This window comes from Bubalus kerabau, chromosome 10 (genome assembly GCF_029407905.1).
Source record: "Bubalus kerabau isolate K-KA32 ecotype Philippines breed swamp buffalo chromosome 10, PCC_UOA_SB_1v2, whole genome shotgun sequence".
Classification (NCBI taxonomy): Eukaryota; Metazoa; Chordata; class Mammalia; order Artiodactyla; family Bovidae; genus Bubalus; species Bubalus kerabau.
The window spans coordinates 42,538,917-42,557,016 of NC_073633.1; the positions used below are offsets into that span (position 1 = coordinate 42,538,917).

At 37.1% G+C, this 18,100-nt stretch overlaps 1 protein-coding gene across 4 annotated transcripts in view; it reads right to left on the reverse strand.

The window, feature by feature from the left end:
• Positions 1-18,100, reverse strand: part of TMEM87A (transmembrane protein 87A) — a 39,217-nt gene that overhangs the window by 9,926 nt on the left and 11,191 nt on the right. For 2 of the 4 annotated variants that reach the window (XM_055537492.1, XM_055537491.1), the window contains exons 7-15: positions 17,552-17,669; positions 13,925-13,986; positions 12,982-13,165; positions 11,627-11,726; positions 7,436-7,529; positions 5,900-5,972; positions 4,030-4,134; positions 3,049-3,107; positions 2,209-2,312 (exon numbers count right to left, since the gene is read on the reverse strand). In XM_055537492.1, the coding sequence (XP_055393467.1) occupies positions 2,209-2,312; positions 3,049-3,107; positions 4,030-4,134; positions 5,900-5,972; positions 7,436-7,529; positions 11,627-11,726; positions 12,982-13,165; positions 13,925-13,986; positions 17,552-17,669 (899 nt within the window). Of the gene's footprint in view, positions 1-2,208; positions 2,313-3,048; positions 3,108-4,029; positions 4,140-5,899; positions 5,973-6,563; positions 6,666-7,435; positions 7,530-11,626; positions 11,727-12,981; positions 13,166-13,924; positions 13,987-17,551; positions 17,670-18,100 lie in introns of those variants that run through there. The other 2 variants (XR_008699165.1, XM_055537493.1) reach the window with 2 other exon arrangements.

Here is an 18,100-nt window from a genome sequence, read left to right on the forward strand (position 1 = left end):
AGGGAACATGGGTTCTGAACACTGTTCTGGGAGGATTCCACATGCTGCAAGGCAACTAAGCCTGTGCTCCACGACTACTGAACTCACACTCTAGAGCCCGCAAGATGCAACTGCTGGGCCTGCGCACTCTAGAACCTGTGCTCTTCGCAAAAGAAGCCGCCACAATGAGAAGAAGTCCACGCACAACTAGAGAAAGTCCTTGTGCAGCAGTGAAGACCCAGTGCAGCCAAAAATAAAGAACAATTAATCAATGTTTTTTTAAAAAGTACAACTGTATACTGAGTCTCATGAGTCCTTTTAAACATATGTGGCCTTGGGAACCCTGAAACACCCAAAGTGGAAAGAGGCCAAATGCCTATCAATATGAAACAAGTTAATTAATTGTAGCACATCTGTATCATGTAATATAGATAATGCCATCCATGAAAATAGATGGTTTAATTTAAACCAGTTGTCTTGTGCACTCCAAAGTGCACTTTGAGTGAGTAAAAGAAGATTCCACATGTGAACAAGGAATATAATGTGGAAGAATACATCACATTAGGCTATTAACACTGCAGTTACAGGGACTGTACACAATGTACTTTTAAAAAAGGAGAAAGGAAGAGAGGTAAAGCAAACATTTTTTCTAAAAGACTGAAGAAAGGGAAAATTCTTGTGTATAGATAATAGCCAGCAAATGAGAAGAAGATCAATAGATCAATTTGCAGAGGGAGGTGGCAGCAAAGACTGAGAAGCTGCCAGAAATGATAGAGCAGTGGCCCTGTGCAGCACACTGGAAGACAAAGCTTCCAAGGTAGTGGCCTGCAGAGTCTGACCCAGAGTACGAGGAGGCAGTCGGCAGGAGGCCCTGGTCTCTGGGCAGCCTCATTAAGAAAGGCGGCAGAGCCACATGGAAGCTTAACACTCCCTGAGCCCAGGTCCCTTCAGCTCAGTGCAGCCACGAATGCTGAGATAAACGTGCCAAGGGAGAACGAAGAGCAATTTCTGCTCCTGGCCAAGTCAGTCAAGGGGGCAGCACTGGCCACCCTCATCAACCAGGTGCTGATGTCTACATATTTGGGGAATTGCTGGGTATGCCTAACGTTAGAGAGCTGGTTAAGGGGAACTCTGCTTCCACATTGCAGCTGCTGATGGCATTTCCTTGCGGGACATATGCTGAGCACTGAGCTGAAGCTCAGAATCTTCCCCTACTCACTGAGGCTCAGAAGGGTAAGTTTTGACACCTATCAATCATCAGCCTGGCTGCCAAAGGCAAGTATATTCTACATGCAATACTGTGGAGGCCTGCATCCTGCAGAACGTGTGGCATCTGGAAGGCTCTGAATGTGGACATGCTTCGCCTTCCAGTACAACCAGAGGCTAGAGGCTGATGATATCCAGGCACCAGGACCTCATTATCCAAATATAACCATGTTATTTTGAATTCAAATAAATTTCTATACTGACAATAAAAAGAGTATATATACATATATCAATACATAACATGACAGAGAAATAAATCTATGAGATGTCTATCTATTAAAAAAAAATTAATGTAAAGCAGGGTCACCAGACCCTTGGTTATACCATCTCAACCTTTTCCCTCTTTGGTGGTACAGTTGTATAATATAAACTCATAACTGTCTAAAGCACAAGAAGAGAGGAGAAAAACAAGGGAAACAAAGGTATAGCTAATAACAAAATAAAGACAGCTAACTCCTAAATAATTGAGATTAGCCTACAGTTAAATAAAGCAAATTCACCTATCAATTTTTATTCCACAGTCACTTAAGTTCTCATTTTACCCTTTCTGTTGTTACAGTCAGCTGAGCTAACAAACTATAGAAATTGTTTTCTCCTGGAAAGTAGATAGGTGATACTCCCATTAAAATTGTCACAATCTACTTCCCTTTTATTTACCCGTACAAATATTAATAGAAGATGTCAGAACTGACAAGGACCTCATATCAATAGGTATCAATTTCCTCCCTCATTATACGAAGAGGAAACTAAAGGCTCAGAGAGATGAAGAGAGGCAGCATGTCAAAAATCATAGCTCAAATTAACAGGAGAGCTAAGACATGAGCCCAATTTCCTAAATATGGACCCACAAAGTATCATTTCCATTATATGACACAGCCCTAATAGTGTCACTCACTGAACCACGCCTAATTGATAACACATCCATTTAGTGGTTATCAGCTTGAATAAGAAGTGTCCCCAAACCTTTGGTTATTCGCTGATGGTCGCCAGAGAACCATGATGACAAAGAGGATCATGGAGAATAGCAACCGCCAGATGGCATCATCCACCCACAGCTCCCGCCAATCCTACCAAAAGGGGAGAAAAAATTTATATATTAATATATCATCTTAACCAGCTGTTCACAAAGCCCTTTGCATAGAACAAGAACCACTTATTTATTCATTCAACTTATATTTACTAAAAGGGCCGGTTATGTGCTAATAAGCACTGTGCCACGTGCTTAGGATACAAAGTAAATGAACCTAATTTCTTTCCTTGTTTACTAAAGAAAAGGCACTAAGCAGACAGAGTACCTGTCAATGCTTCATTATAGCTGAGAATCTTTAGGGAAGGGTTTTTATACAAGGTAAGAGAAAATAATATCAGATTGTTATTTTTTAATAATTTTCACTTCTATTTATTTAATTTTACCAAAATAGAGCTTTAGCTCCCTCCAAAGAAATGTTACTGGCCATATTCTTTGTGCCCAGATCTTAAGGACATGGTTTTTACTCAGATCAGCATTATTCACAGAAACTTAATGCTTAAGACTCTGGATTTCTTGTTTGAGAATCTTCAGTTAAGGCAAGATTGGGTTATGACAGTCTCTGGTTATCATTTATAAAATTCTCTTGAACTACTGGTATATATCATATATGGTATATATAAAATACTCAGGAGGAGAGAAGCATTCTAACTCCCAGAATGAAGACCTAACCCTAATTTTTTATAAAATGCAAACCTTACCACTGTCATCAACATAATTGTCTGTGTACAACAAACGGTACACTGTTTCTAAATGTATGTTGTTCGTTAACTCACCGACTGACAAGTCACTATCCTGAACTTCATGGTTGTCCAGATGATAAACACAATAGATGCTAAAAGGAAATAGAAAAAACAAACCTGGTCAGTGTGAATGCTGGTTTATATCCCCCATTACATCCTTCAATTCTGGTTAAGTAGAATCTCAAACATCCCGAACCCCCAAACATGATCACCACACTTTGTTATTTTAACATACTTTTTCAATACAAAACTACTTAACTACTTGATATAAGGCCCACGATATGTACTCTTGTCAAAAATTTCTGTACTTAAAGAGTAGTTTTGTTTGGTATCTAACTACTTCAGTAACCCTGAGAACTGGAAAAGACAGTAGTGAAAATATGGCTTTTCCCAGCAACATCAATAATTTTTTCCCCTTCCTTTACCCTTAATATTGTAAATGTTAATTTTTTTGTTAGCCGGTCAAATGGGGGGAAAGGGTTGATAAAATGACTGTAAAACAAACACAACTGTTGGTTCCAGTCATAGGCCAGACCTCACTATACTGGTTACAAGAGCCAAAAGGCAAAAAATAAGCCTACTTTGGCTATGGTCTACCTAATGCCTATATTTTACGCATGGTTAGTAACAGATGTGGAAGGACTATAAAGGCAACATATCCTGACCTAAAATTCTATAACAAGGATTAATTAATGTCTTCTAAAATAAATATGAATGCTATATGGCACTGAAACTAACTTGCCTCAAGAAAAAAGAATGAATACAGGATAGAGATATACTAAGAACTATATAAGAAAGTAAATGCAATTATTCTTCATCTATTATACTTAAACTAAGTGATTCTCAATCTCTTCTGAACCACAGACTCCTTGGAGAATAACAAAAGCTAAAGACCCCTTTCCTAAGTAAAATGCACAAAACTTTTCTATGTAATTTTAAAGAGCCCACCTATGACCTCTCGGGTTAAGAATCTCTACTCTAAAAGGATCCCATTTAAACATCAGGAAGACTTACCTGCCACTGCCAAGATAAGTGTGTTGGTGAAATGTCGATACAAAGAGAGTTTTACGATGTTCCTCCTAAGTTTTAATAGCTTCATGGTTTGAGTCAGGCTAATAAATATGTGTTTGAAGGTCAAGGAAATCAACATTCAGAAAAAAACAATAAGCTAGTAAATTAATTCTCAAGTTTCTCTGAGGATTTTATCTTAATGATAAGAGGCCTTACAGCTTGCTTATTCTCAATCTCATAAACACTCCCAGGCCTCATCATGATTAATAAGAAAGTCTTCATTTTCAATGAGATACTGAAAAGAAGATAAAACCACGATAAAAGGAGAATGGAAAAAGAAAAAACAAGAAGAGAAAAATTATTCAAAATTGAGAAATTAAGACAGGAAGCAGCTTTCTAGAGAAACAAAAATGAAAACGAAAATGAAGACAAATGGAAGAAAATGAAAATGAGTCTCAGGCAAGGGAATAGGAGTCAGCATTATTTTCTCTTCCTCTAAGGTTAAGTATCTCTGTTCTCACTGTCCCAGCTAATCCAGCCTAGGGTCATAAATACTTATGCCTACAACCTTCTACAGTTCTACACTTAGATCCCTTGTGTAATATTAAGAAAACTACCATCCGCTGCTAGATTGATCCTGAATTAAAAGGATGGTACAATTACAACTGGCTGAGTATTCCAGGCAACTGGCCTCTGAAAGTAATGACTTTACATTTTCAGAACATTATTCCCAAGGAGAAGTTGCCACAGAAGACAGAAGGGGAACTGATGACTACTAAAGAGGATAGCTGCCCTCATGTACAACTTTCAGAGTGAACAGACACAAAAATGAGTGAGCTGGAGCTTGGTCTGTGCTTTGACAAATATCTAGCTGCTACCTAAACACTGTGTTATCTCACTGTTTGGTCTTATCCCACTTTCCTCTTCATTCCTCCCAATATTTATAGAGGTTCACAAAGCACACTTGAAAGATACTGATGTAGAAAAGCTTGATCATTTGAACCAAAACACTTTAATTTCAAAGATCTTTGATAATGACAATCTACTTAAATTCATAAAATTATTTTTTTTATATTCAGCCTTTTATAACATTAGTTTATCAAGACAATAATATTGCACAATTATACCTAGGAGCATAGACATAAAAACCAAAAAAAAAAAAAAAAAAAAAGACAGAAATCCCAAAACTCAAATCCTTCATTCAATAGGCCAAATATCTAATAAATAGTATTTATTTTTAAGAAGCAGGAGAAAAAGACATTTGTCTGTTGTGTGCTGGTTGACTTCACCTGTAAATGAATCAATATTTACTTCAAAGAGTGGAAGCCTTCTGACAATTCCAAGTCACCTTCTGAACAGGGGTTCAAAACATTTGACCTGTAAGGACTTAAATCTGCTAAACTCATACAGAATTTTAAGAGTCAAATAACCTTATGGAGTCTCAAAACCATATTTTAAGAATCAAAATTTTTTCATAGTTTTCAAAGCATTTAATATTCCTAGAGGCTGAAAGAAATGGCAGAGCAGCCAGTTACTCTAACACTAAGTGGGATGCACAAATTAGTCCAAAATCAAAGTTCATTTTTTAAAAAAAGGAGGAGAGGTAGGTGTAAAAAGTAAATAAATAAAAGGAAAGCCAGAAGTTTGTATTTTGTGCTCAGACACAGTCACTGATTTAGGATGCAATTTGAAAAATTAAGAACAAAACAAGAAAACTGCTTACCTCAGGCCTCAGGTTGTTAGAATGAAAATTCTCTAATCCCAGACTAAGGAGTAATCAACAAAACTGGTTTAAAAAAAAAAATCCTTTACAGAAAGATCATGTTCTCCAAAAGGAGAAAATGGATGGCCATCAAAATAGCCAATGAGAAGGATATCCACCAGCAAAGGGCAGTGTCTAGGAAAGCCAAGGGGATAAAGGCCAAGGAAGCAAGATCAGTCTGGGCCTGCAGACAAAGAAAAAGAGATGGTGAAAAAACAGATGTCCAGAGAGTCATAGAGAAGAAATCAGCACGTGATTCTGCATTTATATAATCAGCTGGAGTGATTTTTGCATTTGAACTGAAAGAAAACAAAGTGGAGTAACACGTGGCACCTACACCATTCTTCCCTCCTGATAAACCATCATGCAGAACATACAGCTGTTAGCACTTCACACAGCTTGTTGACTACAACCTCAACACAGTGAAATATGCTGCTAACTAATAAGGGACAACCAGCATAGAGTTCTTAGCACATTAAGATCCACATTAAGAAGTGACTATACCAAAAACGTTATGGCAGTATATGCTTCCATCCCAACCTATCATTTCCCATCATTTTGATTTTGGCTGCAAATCAAAGACCCTTTTCACATTCAAAACTTTCTGCATCATTTATATACTAAGAATTACTGGTTTCTAGAATTGTATACAATGTATTTTACGAAAAAAGCTCATCTCAAAATAAGATGTAAGGCAAGTAAGTATCTGTCCCCAAAATTATGCTGCTTGTTTTCCTAAGTTTAAGATACTATTTACTTATTCAATCCTAATTACTCAATCACCAGGGCATTATTGAAAGGATATCCATAAAATAATACAGGCATCAATTGCTGAGAGGGCCAGGTTTATTATCAAAGTCAAGGGATAAGAAAAATACTACAGTAGTAGGAGAAAGAAAATGAAATTGACAGAGGGTTAAAGTTGCTGAAAGTCTAAGAAAATTACATACAGAGGACAGTGCAACTTGAAAACCAAATGTGCATCCACAGTGCTTCATTTAAGGGGCAATTTGTTGCAAAACTTACTGAGCTCAGTTTAATTGAGAGAAAAGTTTACAGCATTTACCATCTTTAATCTGACAATTTATAACAGAGAGTAATGACCTAGGGAGGCCCACTTCTTCAAATTAAACCAGCTCTAACATAAATTTCTTTATCATATATCTCAGTGCTTTGGTTTTCATCCCTGATAAAGGCATAATTATGGAATTCTCAATAATTATATAAAACATAATCAGTTCAATTTTAAGAAACCTCTGAAATGCAAGTCTTGGTTAAGCAAAGAGCACTGTCACTTTAAAACAAAAATTAGATTAACCAGAAAATGCATGATTACAATGCTTGTCACTTATGCAAGAATGGAGCCCACTGCTCCATTGCTGCTTCCCATTGAGGAACTAGTAAATAAGCAGTAATTTGGGGGCAGGTGAGAAAGCATTCACTCCTCATCATACATTAAATTTATAAAGCTCTAAGAGATTAAAAAGAAAAATAAATTATACATACGTTTTGGAAACCAGAGCCCAAAGGTGACTTAGAGGAAAACAGTAAAGAAGCCCACAGACACTTCTAATTAACTTCAAGGCAAAAACAAAATGATCACAAAATGGAGAATGATCACAAAAACTCAGATTGAGCAGTACTGACCCCAGTAACTCTGAGGACCCCTTCCATGCCAGAGAACAAAAGATAAAGGGCCCCTGCTACCACAACCTTGTGAAGAGTGACTCCAAGGCGAGGCCTAAAGAGGAAGAAAAGAGATAGCTGAGTACAAATGCAACAAACCCCAAGACAAGCTAAGTAACAGAAACTCATGTTGATTAACACAGGCTAACAACTTAACAGAGATAAGCCAGACATACTTGATCTACCTGAAAAAAAAACTCAAATAGATGTATGGTTTTAAATCAAGACAGTAAACACTAGAACTTGAGATCCAGTCCCTTTTTACTAAATTTTTCAAAACCTTTTTATTATAGAGAATCCTGAAATATATTCAATAGTGTAATGAACCCCTATAAACCCATTATCCAGCTCCAAAAGCCATCAACCTACAACTAATCCTGCCTCATGCACATCTCATCCACTTTCCATCCCCCATATTATCCTGATACAAATCCTAGAAATCTTACCTTTTATATATATATGTATTTCTGTATATTTTAAAGATATGGACTTTGAGAAAACATAACCACAATATCATTATCAAATCTAAAATTTTTAACAGTTCTTTAATACAGTCAAAATCTTATTAAAACTCATTAAATAGCCTGTTATTATGCTCAAAATTCAACAAAATATGAAAAGTACGAGTAGCTTCAGTGTCATCCGAGGAAAAATCTTAGACCCCTGAAATTCAAAATACCTTTTAATCCAAATATACATTTTAACAAGACCCCAAGATGATTCATTAGAGCATTATAGTGTGAGATGCACTGCCTTAAATCATGTCTACCTAAGCCTTACCAATGCCTATTCTTACATTTTGTTACATGCTAGAAAAACTGCAAATGGACAGGAATTTATCTCCCCACTGGTATTATCTTAGAAATCCAGAATGTTTCCTGGCCTACAGGAAGCAACCACATGCATTAAACGAATAAATAAATTGCAAAAGTGAGAACCCCAATCCCATTTAAAGCAAAACTCTCTTAAATAAACGAATAAATTTTAAAAATTAATGTCCCCCATTTCTTTAATTCCACTTAAAGCAAAACTCCTTGAAAATAACTACCTATAAAGGAAAGTTATGACCAACCTAGATAGCATATTAAAAAGCAGAGACATTACTTTGCCAACAAACGTCTGTCTAGTCAAGGCTATGGTTTTTCCAGTGGTCCTGTATGGATGTTGAAACTTTCATGTATGAAAGTTGGACTGGGAAGAAAGCTGAGTGCCGAAGAATTGATGCTTTTGAACTGTGGTGTTGGAGAAGACTCTTGCGAGTCCCTTGGACTGCAAGGAGATCCAACCAGTCCATTCTGAAGGAGATCAGTCCTGGGCGTTCTTTGGAAGGACTGATGCTAAAGCTGAAACTCCAATACTTTGGCCACCTCATGCGAAGAGTTGACTCACTGGAAAGACACTGATGCTGGGAGGAATCGGGGGCAGGAGGAGAAGGGGACGACAGAAGATGAGATGGCTGGATGGCATCACTGACTTGATGGACATGCTGCTGCTGCTGCTAAGTCGCTTCAGTCGTGTCCAACTCTGTGCGACCCCATAGATGGCCTCCTACCAGGCTCCTCTGTCTCTGGAATTCTCCAGGCAAGAACACTGAAGTGGGTTGCCAGGGAGTTGGTGATGGACAGGGAGGCCTGGCGTGCTGCAATTCATAGGGTCGCAAAGAGTCAGACACGACTGGGCGACTGAACTGAACTGATACCTAATTCCTCTCCCCTATTTAAAAGAATTCCTCCTATTTTCTCTTAAACTCACTCCAATCGAGCTTTCTGTTCTGCTCCTCACCAAAACCATTCTTATTTAAGGTCACTAATATCATTCATGTAGTTAAAGCCCATGTTCACATCTCAATCCTCTTACTTGACACAATTAATCACTCCCTTCTCGAAAGTCTTCAGCTTCGTCTCCCACTTCACTGGTCACTTCTCTATTTCCTCTGCCCTAAAAAGACCCTGAAGCTGGGGAAGATTGAAAGCAGGAGGAGGAGATGAAAGAGGATGAGATGACTGGATGGCACCATTGACTCAACAGACGTTGAGTCTGAGCAAACTCTGAGAGATGGTGAAGGACAGAGAAGCCTGCTGTGCTGCAGTCCATGGAGTTGCAAAAAGTTGGACATGACTGAGTAACTGAACTACAACAATTCTACTTCACTTCGTTGACTTCTAAATAATAATAGTTCAAGGGATCAATCCTTTGACCTCTTTATATACACTCACTTCCTTGATGGTCACATCCTATCTCAAGGCTTTAAATAACATCATCTGACCTGTCTCTTGAGAAACATGTATGCAGGTCAGCAAGCAACAGTTAGAACTGGACATGGAACAACAGATTGGTTCCAAATAGGAAAAGGAGTACGTCAAGGCTGTATATTGTCACCCTGCTTATTTAACTTATATGCAGAGTACATCATGAGAAACGCTGGGCTGGAAGAAGCACAAGCTGGAATCAAGATTGCCAGGAGAAATATCAGTAACCTCAGATATGCAGATCACACCACACTTATGGCAGAAAGTGAAGAGGAACTAAAAAGCCTCTTGATGAAAATGAAGGAGGATAGTGAAAAAGTTGGCTTAAAGCTCAACATTCAGAAAACTAAGATCATGGCATCTGGTCCCATCCCTTCATGGGAAATAGATGGGGAAACAGTGGAAACAGTGTCAGACTATTTTTTTGGGCTCCCAAATCACTGCAGATGGTGACTGCAGCCATGAAATTAAAAGACACTTATTCCTTGGAAGGAAAGTTATGACCAACCTAGATAGCATATTAAAAAGCAGAGACATTACTTTGCTGACAAACGTCTGTCTAGTCAAGGCTATGGTTTTTCCAGTGGTCATGTATGGATGTGAGAGTTGGACTGTGAAGAAAACTGAGCGCCGAAGAATTGATGCTTTTGAACTGTGGTGTTGGAGAAGACTCTTGAGAGTCCCTTGGACTGCAAGAAGATCCAACCAGTCCATCCTAAAGGAGATCAGTCCTGGGTGTTCTTTGGAAGGACTGATGCTAAAGCTGAAACTCCAATACTTTGGCCACTCATTGGAAAAGACCCTAATGCTGGGAAGGATTAGGGGCAGGAGGAGAAGGGGACGACAGAGAATGAGATGGCTAGATGGCATCACCAACTCTATGGACATGAGTTTGAGTGAACTCCGGGAGCTGGTGATGGACAGGGAGGCCTGGCGTGCTGTGATTCATGGGGTTGCAAAGAGTCAGACACAACTGAGCTACTGAAGTGAACTGAACTGATGCCCTGATGACTGCCAAATTTATATCTCTGCCCTAATTTTTTCCTCCTACTTCCCTCATTCGGATATCTGAACTCTTAATCCTGGCTCTACTCCAAATTATTCTACCTAAAATCTTCCTGAACTCAGTTAATTTCACTTCCATCCTTCTACTTGCTTAGGGCAAAACATTAATCGTTGGCATCATCCCTGATTCGTTTTTTTCATATCATATATTTGCTCTATCAGCAAAGTCCATTTTCTCTATCTTCAAAATATAAAAGAATCTGACCACATCTTAGCATCTCTTCCCCTGGATGTATATATAGTTCTTTCACTAACCTGGATCTTTTCTTAAATGTCACTAAGTGAAGCCTTCCTTGACCACCATAATTATAATTTCAAGCTCCCCCTCCTGGTTAGAACTTTCTATACCCTTTCCCTGCTTTATCTGCTCACAGACACATTAGATTTCTCACTCAAATACCTTTGTCTGTGCACCAGCCCCCCCATAAATGTAAGCTCCAAGTCTTTTGTTTTCTTGCTGTATCCCTAGGACCTAGAACAAAGTCTAATATATAGAAGGCACCCAAGAACACTCTACCTATTCAAAAAATCTGATTTGCAAGAATATTTTGGAAGAGTAAAGACAATAAGTTTACTCTAAAAGTTTGATGTTTCAATGTCATTTGCTAAATTGCAGGTTTCCTGTAGATGCTCCTTGAATTCTAACCAGTGAAATCAAACACTAAGGTTTTTCCAACTTCTGCGAATCTAAAAAATTTCAGATGTTTTTGACTTCATATCTATCTCTTATATAAACTCTTTCAGAACTACATTGAGAACCTGAAACACTGTTTCAATTTAATCAGCATTTTAATTTGCTCTTCCATATAGGAAGACAACACTTAAAGGCAATACTTACTTGACTATGCCATATCCCAGACTGACTATGATGACCAGGGTTCGAGCCAGTGAGCGTTTAACTGCAGAAAGCAGCTCTGCAAGGATTAGGGCACCCTGGACTGTGAGAAAGAAAAAAACAGAGAAACACTGCAGCATGTAATCCAAGTTTGGGAAAAGGTGCAACTGTAGACCCAAAATGTAGATTTCTAACATTCTTCAGAACAAACACTGACATCAGTCCTACTTGAAAAGAATATCGATTCTGCCAATGTTTACCAGTAGAAGCTGATATTATTTAGGATCTTCCTCATGTGGATAGTAACCTGGGTGTGTCAATTTACTTTCCCTCTCCACCTCCCACATCACTAAAACCTCAGAATACCTTACCCTATTTGAATAATTTATAGCATCTAAGGAGAATTCCTCCCATTAAAAAAAAACAACTGTGAAATATAGCACAGAAAACACAAAACACAAACACAGAATTTTCAACTCTTTTTTACATCTATTATTTTCAAGCCATTTCAAAGACTAGGGAAAGATCTAATTAGTATATCTTACAATAACAGTTACTAATAATTAAATGAAAAAAATAATTATATGTATGGTCTGATGAGAGAACTGAAGCTATCAAAAAACACTTCAGCACAAAACAATTTCTATCATTATCTGTTCACCTTATTAAACCACAAATACTCTTCTATTTTCACGGTATTACTATATTTTACCAAATAGATACCACCCCCACACCTCTAAAGAAGCTTTGAAATCAAGGTGTGTCTTACAATCAATGGCATCTTACAATTAAATTAGTAGTATTTACTTTCTTTCTTATTTCTTAGATGCATGTAATAATGGTACCTTAAAAATCAACAGCAACTGAGATTCAATGATGGTGAAAATATTCCCAAAATGGCCACTACTGTTGCAACGTTTTTTAGTATATTTCAATAAAATTATTCTTAAATCTTCCCTGGTGGCTCAGACGGTAAAGTGTCTGCCTACAATATGGGAGACCTGGGTTCAATCCTTAGATCAGGAAGATCCTCTGGAGAAGGATATAACAACCCACTCCAGTACTCTTGCCTGGAAAATCCCACAGACGGAGGAGCCTGGTAGGCTACAGTCCATGGGGTCACAAAGAGTTGGATATGACTGAGCAACTTCAGTACCATACCTTACTCTTAAATCACTGACACCACAAGTTAAGAGATTAAAAATCATGTCACAATCACAGTGATTCTGCTTAAGTTGTTATCATAATCAAGAAACTAAAAAGCCACATCTACTTAATGACTGCTGACCTTGGGAAAATTGTTCTTTAGTCTCACCTACCAATCACTCACAAACTGGCAAACATTTTTCGGTACATACCAGATTCTCCTTTGTATCGGATGTTTTGAAATTCTGCATAGAAGACGGCTTTCTCAAGCATTCCCAGAAAGATGACAGCACCGATCCAAAACTGAATTCTCAGGAGATCTCTCCAATAGCAAGCAGACCATGCCAGCCACAGAACACCAAACAGGACATATACAATACACATCACCATGAAAAACTGTCATCCAAGTGGGTAAAAGAAAAAAAGAAGGATTAGGGCCAAGAGCCAATTTAGAATCTACACATAGTCCTAACATATTATAAAAAATATACATATTACACCTTCTATTTAAAAAATTATTATTTATTTCTGTGAAGTTCAATACTAAGATGAAAAAATTGTCTCCTCTTGGGCAGAGGGAGACTGCCTCAGGACCTGTCATCAAGAGTGACCACTCTTCTGTATTAAAAGGTTTTTTTCAGCTCACAATCAAAAATTATTTAAATGAAGACAACACAAGGAGGAAAAAAGGCAAGGCAGGGTTAGGATACAGCTGAAGGCTATGAAACACCAAAGTGGGAAAACTATAAAAGTACAAGGGAAAAACAACAATCATGAACAAAAAGAAACCTGAAAACAGATTAAGGATGTTTTCAGACAGACACAACTGAAAAGGAGAAAGCACCATCATTTAGTCATACTAAGTGGGATCAGAAACTACAGAGTTTTAAGTACTCCATTTTGGATCTAAGGGATGTCAAAAGTGAATCAGGTACTCTCCAACTCTAAAATTCTGCAAGTCATTGACGTCTTCCTTTTATAAATGAGAAAACGAGGCATGGAGGGGTTCACTGACACTCCTAAGATCACATTCTAGTAAGAAGTACAGAACTACAAGCAGTATTTTCTGAACTGTTCAGGAACAAGTCTTTAATACGGCCTCAAAACAAGTCAAACACATTTAATGTTGAGGTTAAGGAATTTAAGTTCACTTACAATCATCAGTGGGTATTCTTCAAGTGTGAGGTATTCATAGGGACCTTTCACTTCAACAGTCACTGCCAAAACACAGTTCTCAGAATTAATGTAAAGGATGAAAAAATTAAACAGAAACATCATCTGATATTTGTTTGATGAAATTAATGAAAATTCCATTGGGTAATTCACTTTTAACCATTTCAATCATGAAGTGCTCTGATGGTTCATGCTGTGTCCTGCAGAGGTCTCTGGCTCCATCACCATTTTTAATAGAAAAGTCCTCTGTTCCCACACTCATGTCCTTTAAAGACCAAGGTGAATGTATTTCGTCCATAAGGCCTGGTGAGCTGCCCAACTGGAGCTATTCCTCATCTCCTCTAAACTCCAAACATATTTCACATATGCTTTTTCTTACATCACTAACATGCTTTGCCAAGTACAGGGCTTCATTTCTTCATTCTGTCACCCTCTTTGCCTCTTCTCTCTCCTGGCCTATGTTTTCCTATTGCTTTTTTTTTTTACCTACTTCAATTTTACTTAACTTTCCTACTATTAACATATCATTTTCAGAAAGTGCTTAATAATAAGTGTTTAATGAAGCAAAACAAATGACAGTACCAACAAGAATGTGACAGAGCTGCCTTACTGAAGTAAACCTATAACTACTTTTAAATTGTAACTGATAAAAACTACTTGGATAAATTTTAGGTATGATTAATAAATAAATAAAATTTATCTGAGAAGTGACATCTATCTCCAGATACAGACTATGCAACAAATATTTCTTACCAATTTTTATCAAGCAAAAAGGACATACCACTATTAAAAGTAAGACCCAATACTTATATGAAGAAAAGGAGCATCCCATATTAGCAATCACAAAAATTTCATAGCCAAACTGGTTAGTAATCTAAACCTTCTTAATTTAATGAAAGAGTAAATATAAATACTTCGTAAATATCTGTCACATTCTCTATTTACTCTACAGCAGAAGTCAGCAAAATACAGTGCATGGGCCAAAGTTGGCCAACCATTCCAAAGTTTTATTGGAAAACAGTCACATCCACTTACATACTGTCAATGGCTATATCTACACCACAGGGCAGAGCTGGGTAGTTGCAGCAGAGAGAACATTTACTATCTGGCACTCTAAAGCTAATCCCTGTCCTATGCTAAAATACAACATACATTTTCTGAGCACTTACCATGTGACACACATTATGGAAAATATAGGAGATGGAAAGACGCACGTTTTCTGCCACCAAGTGGATTACCATCCCCAGGTGAGAGGGAGTTGAAAAGCAACAGAGAACTGTCCCCCTGAGCCAGCCCCAGAAGGATGTATATTTTCTATGACAAAGTAAAAAGCCATCCAGGCAGAGGACATTACATGACGAAAGAAAATGATCATGGTTGTGAAAATGCAGGATACATTTAAAGGACATGTAGTTCTGAGGCTGCACATGGTACTATACAGTAGCATTCTGACAAACGGCAGAAGGTAAACTGGAATAATCTGTGAAGTTTTCTAAGTCTTGCTGCAGAATTGGATATTTTATAGGTAACAGAAGATACCAAAGATCTTAATGAAGGGAAGAAAGAAGATAAAATTGTCTTAAGAGAATTTCAGGGCTCCCACCAAGGGGTACTTAAGTTTTGAGTATCATCTTCCTAGTTCCAAACGACTGATGGATAAAGCAAAAACAAAAAAAGAGAGAGGAAACAAAAAGGACATAAGCTTGAAAAGATAAACAGCTCCACATATCAAAACAGAATAAAAATGCAGAACAGTGACTGAGACTGAACCCATGGTCAAGGTGGACTCTGGGTCCCAAAGTAGTTGAGCATGCAGCTTCTACTAGATCACTGAAAATAACAGGTGTTCAAGATAAAGGGGGAACAGAACCATTTGATGAACGAAGAGGCTGAAGTGGAGGGAGCAGGGTTTCTTCTCCATCCTTTTCAAAGAAAGAAGGTTCAAAATAAACACTAGCAACTGTTCAATGAGGCTACTGCCCATTACAAAGCCATGGGTCTGGAGGATATACTGCCAGGTCACCTCTGGTTTGCCTAGATCTGCTATATTCCATATTATTATGGAGAATAAGACCCATCTCTGGTCTTGGGAATTAAACATTCAAGACAAGAACCCATAAAACAAAAGTTTAAAATTAAGTCAAATGAAATAAAAATAAGAATAAAAATTAATGAAAGACAATGAAATAGGAAAATTAACAAAGTGAAAGAGTGGTTAATTGGGATAAAAATATAGTAAAACAGAATCCTAGAAAGATTTTGCAAGTTAAAAAGAGAAGGCATAAAAGCAATACTAAGAATTAAAAAAAAATTTTTTTTTGGTAAAAGAAATATCATTACTAACTTTATGCCAACAAATTTAAAACCTTGAATGAAATGGAAAATTTCTCAGGGGGAAGAAAAAAAGAAAAATCCCAATTCAAGGAAAAATAGAAAAACTAAAATATTTATTACTATTAAAGAAAAAAAATCACTTGTTTAAAATCTTCATGGGGGAAAAAGAAGAACATCAGGCCAAAACACTATCATAAGTGAGTTCTATCAAACATTTAAGGAATGGATAATTCCATCCTTACCAAAACTGTTCAACAGAATATAAAAACAGGGGACATTCTTTGATTCATTGCATGAGATTAGCAATAACTTGAACATTAAAACCCATAGAAGACACACAAGAAATTAAAATATTAGGCCAATTTTACTTTGAACATAGACAAAAAACTCTAAATAAAATTCTGGAAAATAGAATCCAGCTACGTGTGTATATGTGTGTGTGTGTGTGTGTGTGTGTGTGTATCAAGGCCAAAAATGGCATATCAGAAATTTAAGAACAATTTAGCACTAAAAAATCAGTTAATATAATGCATCACAATAACAGATTAAATGAGGAATCTATATGATCAATTTAATAAACTCGATTAAAAGATTCCATAAAACTGAGTATTCATTCTTAAAAAAAAAATCTTGAAACAGAATATTTTGAAAACTCTATAGTAAATATCATACTCAATGGTGAAATGTGCCAATACTGCCAATAAAGTCAGGAGCAAGATAAGGATGTCCACCATCATTGCTTCTACTCAATATTCTACTTGAAAAGGCAGGGAAGGGAAGAAAACTGCAAAAAAGGAAGAAATAAAAAAAAAAGAAACTACAGAAAACAAGACTAATTAATAAGTTATTGTAAAATTCCAGGTGATGATTCCCTGAACTGGGTGGCAAAAATAGAAAGGAGAATAGTAAGAAAAACTGAGACATTAAAAAATAATACAAGTCAATTAATTTAAAAATGTCCAAGTCTTGACTTAGTAACTGAATTTTAACTAGTCTGTTGAGAACATGATACTAACTGAAAAAGTTAAAAGCAGGAGTAACAAACGAAGGGAAATGAAATCTAATATCTATAATACACACTAATAAAATATGAGTACCTAAGACTGTATCTTGTTCACACTGGATGCAGAAAAATGTTAATTTCTCTCCCTCAATTTTTCTACTTGACAACATTCTTCGTTTAATTCCCTCTTTAAAGCAATTTGACACTAGCCACCATACGACACAACCAGACAGTAGCAACACAAATGATAAAAAGAAACAAAATGTACTTACTGGTAAAAAGAGTACTTCGTGAATTTTCTTTTGATGATTCCTTGGAGGATGATATGCCAACATGTACAATAAAAATGTATGGTGCATCTTGCCAAGTTTTCAATGGATCATGCATTACCTACAGTGGAAAGAAGACATCAAATCTTATAATCTTAAGAATTGAGAACACAGGTTAATTACAAAATATAAAATTTCATTCCAGAGTGTGCCTAGAAACATGGTCCATTCCTTCACTTTTACTGATTAACACAGCAGGCAAAACAAACAGGCCTACAGTGCAATAAAGTAGATTAGATAATAAATTACTCACATATAACTTTTTTTTAATGAGGGAAACCTCAGCTTAAATCACTAAATTGAGTCTCTGTTGTAGCTCAGCTGGCAAAGAATCTGCCTGCAATGCGGGAGACCTGGGTTTGATTCCTGGGTTGGGAGGATGCCCTGGGGAAGGTAAAGCCTACCCAGACCAGCATTCTGGCCTGGAGAATTCCATGGACTGCGTAGTCCTTGGGGTCACAAAGAGTCGGACACAACTGGGCAACTTTCACT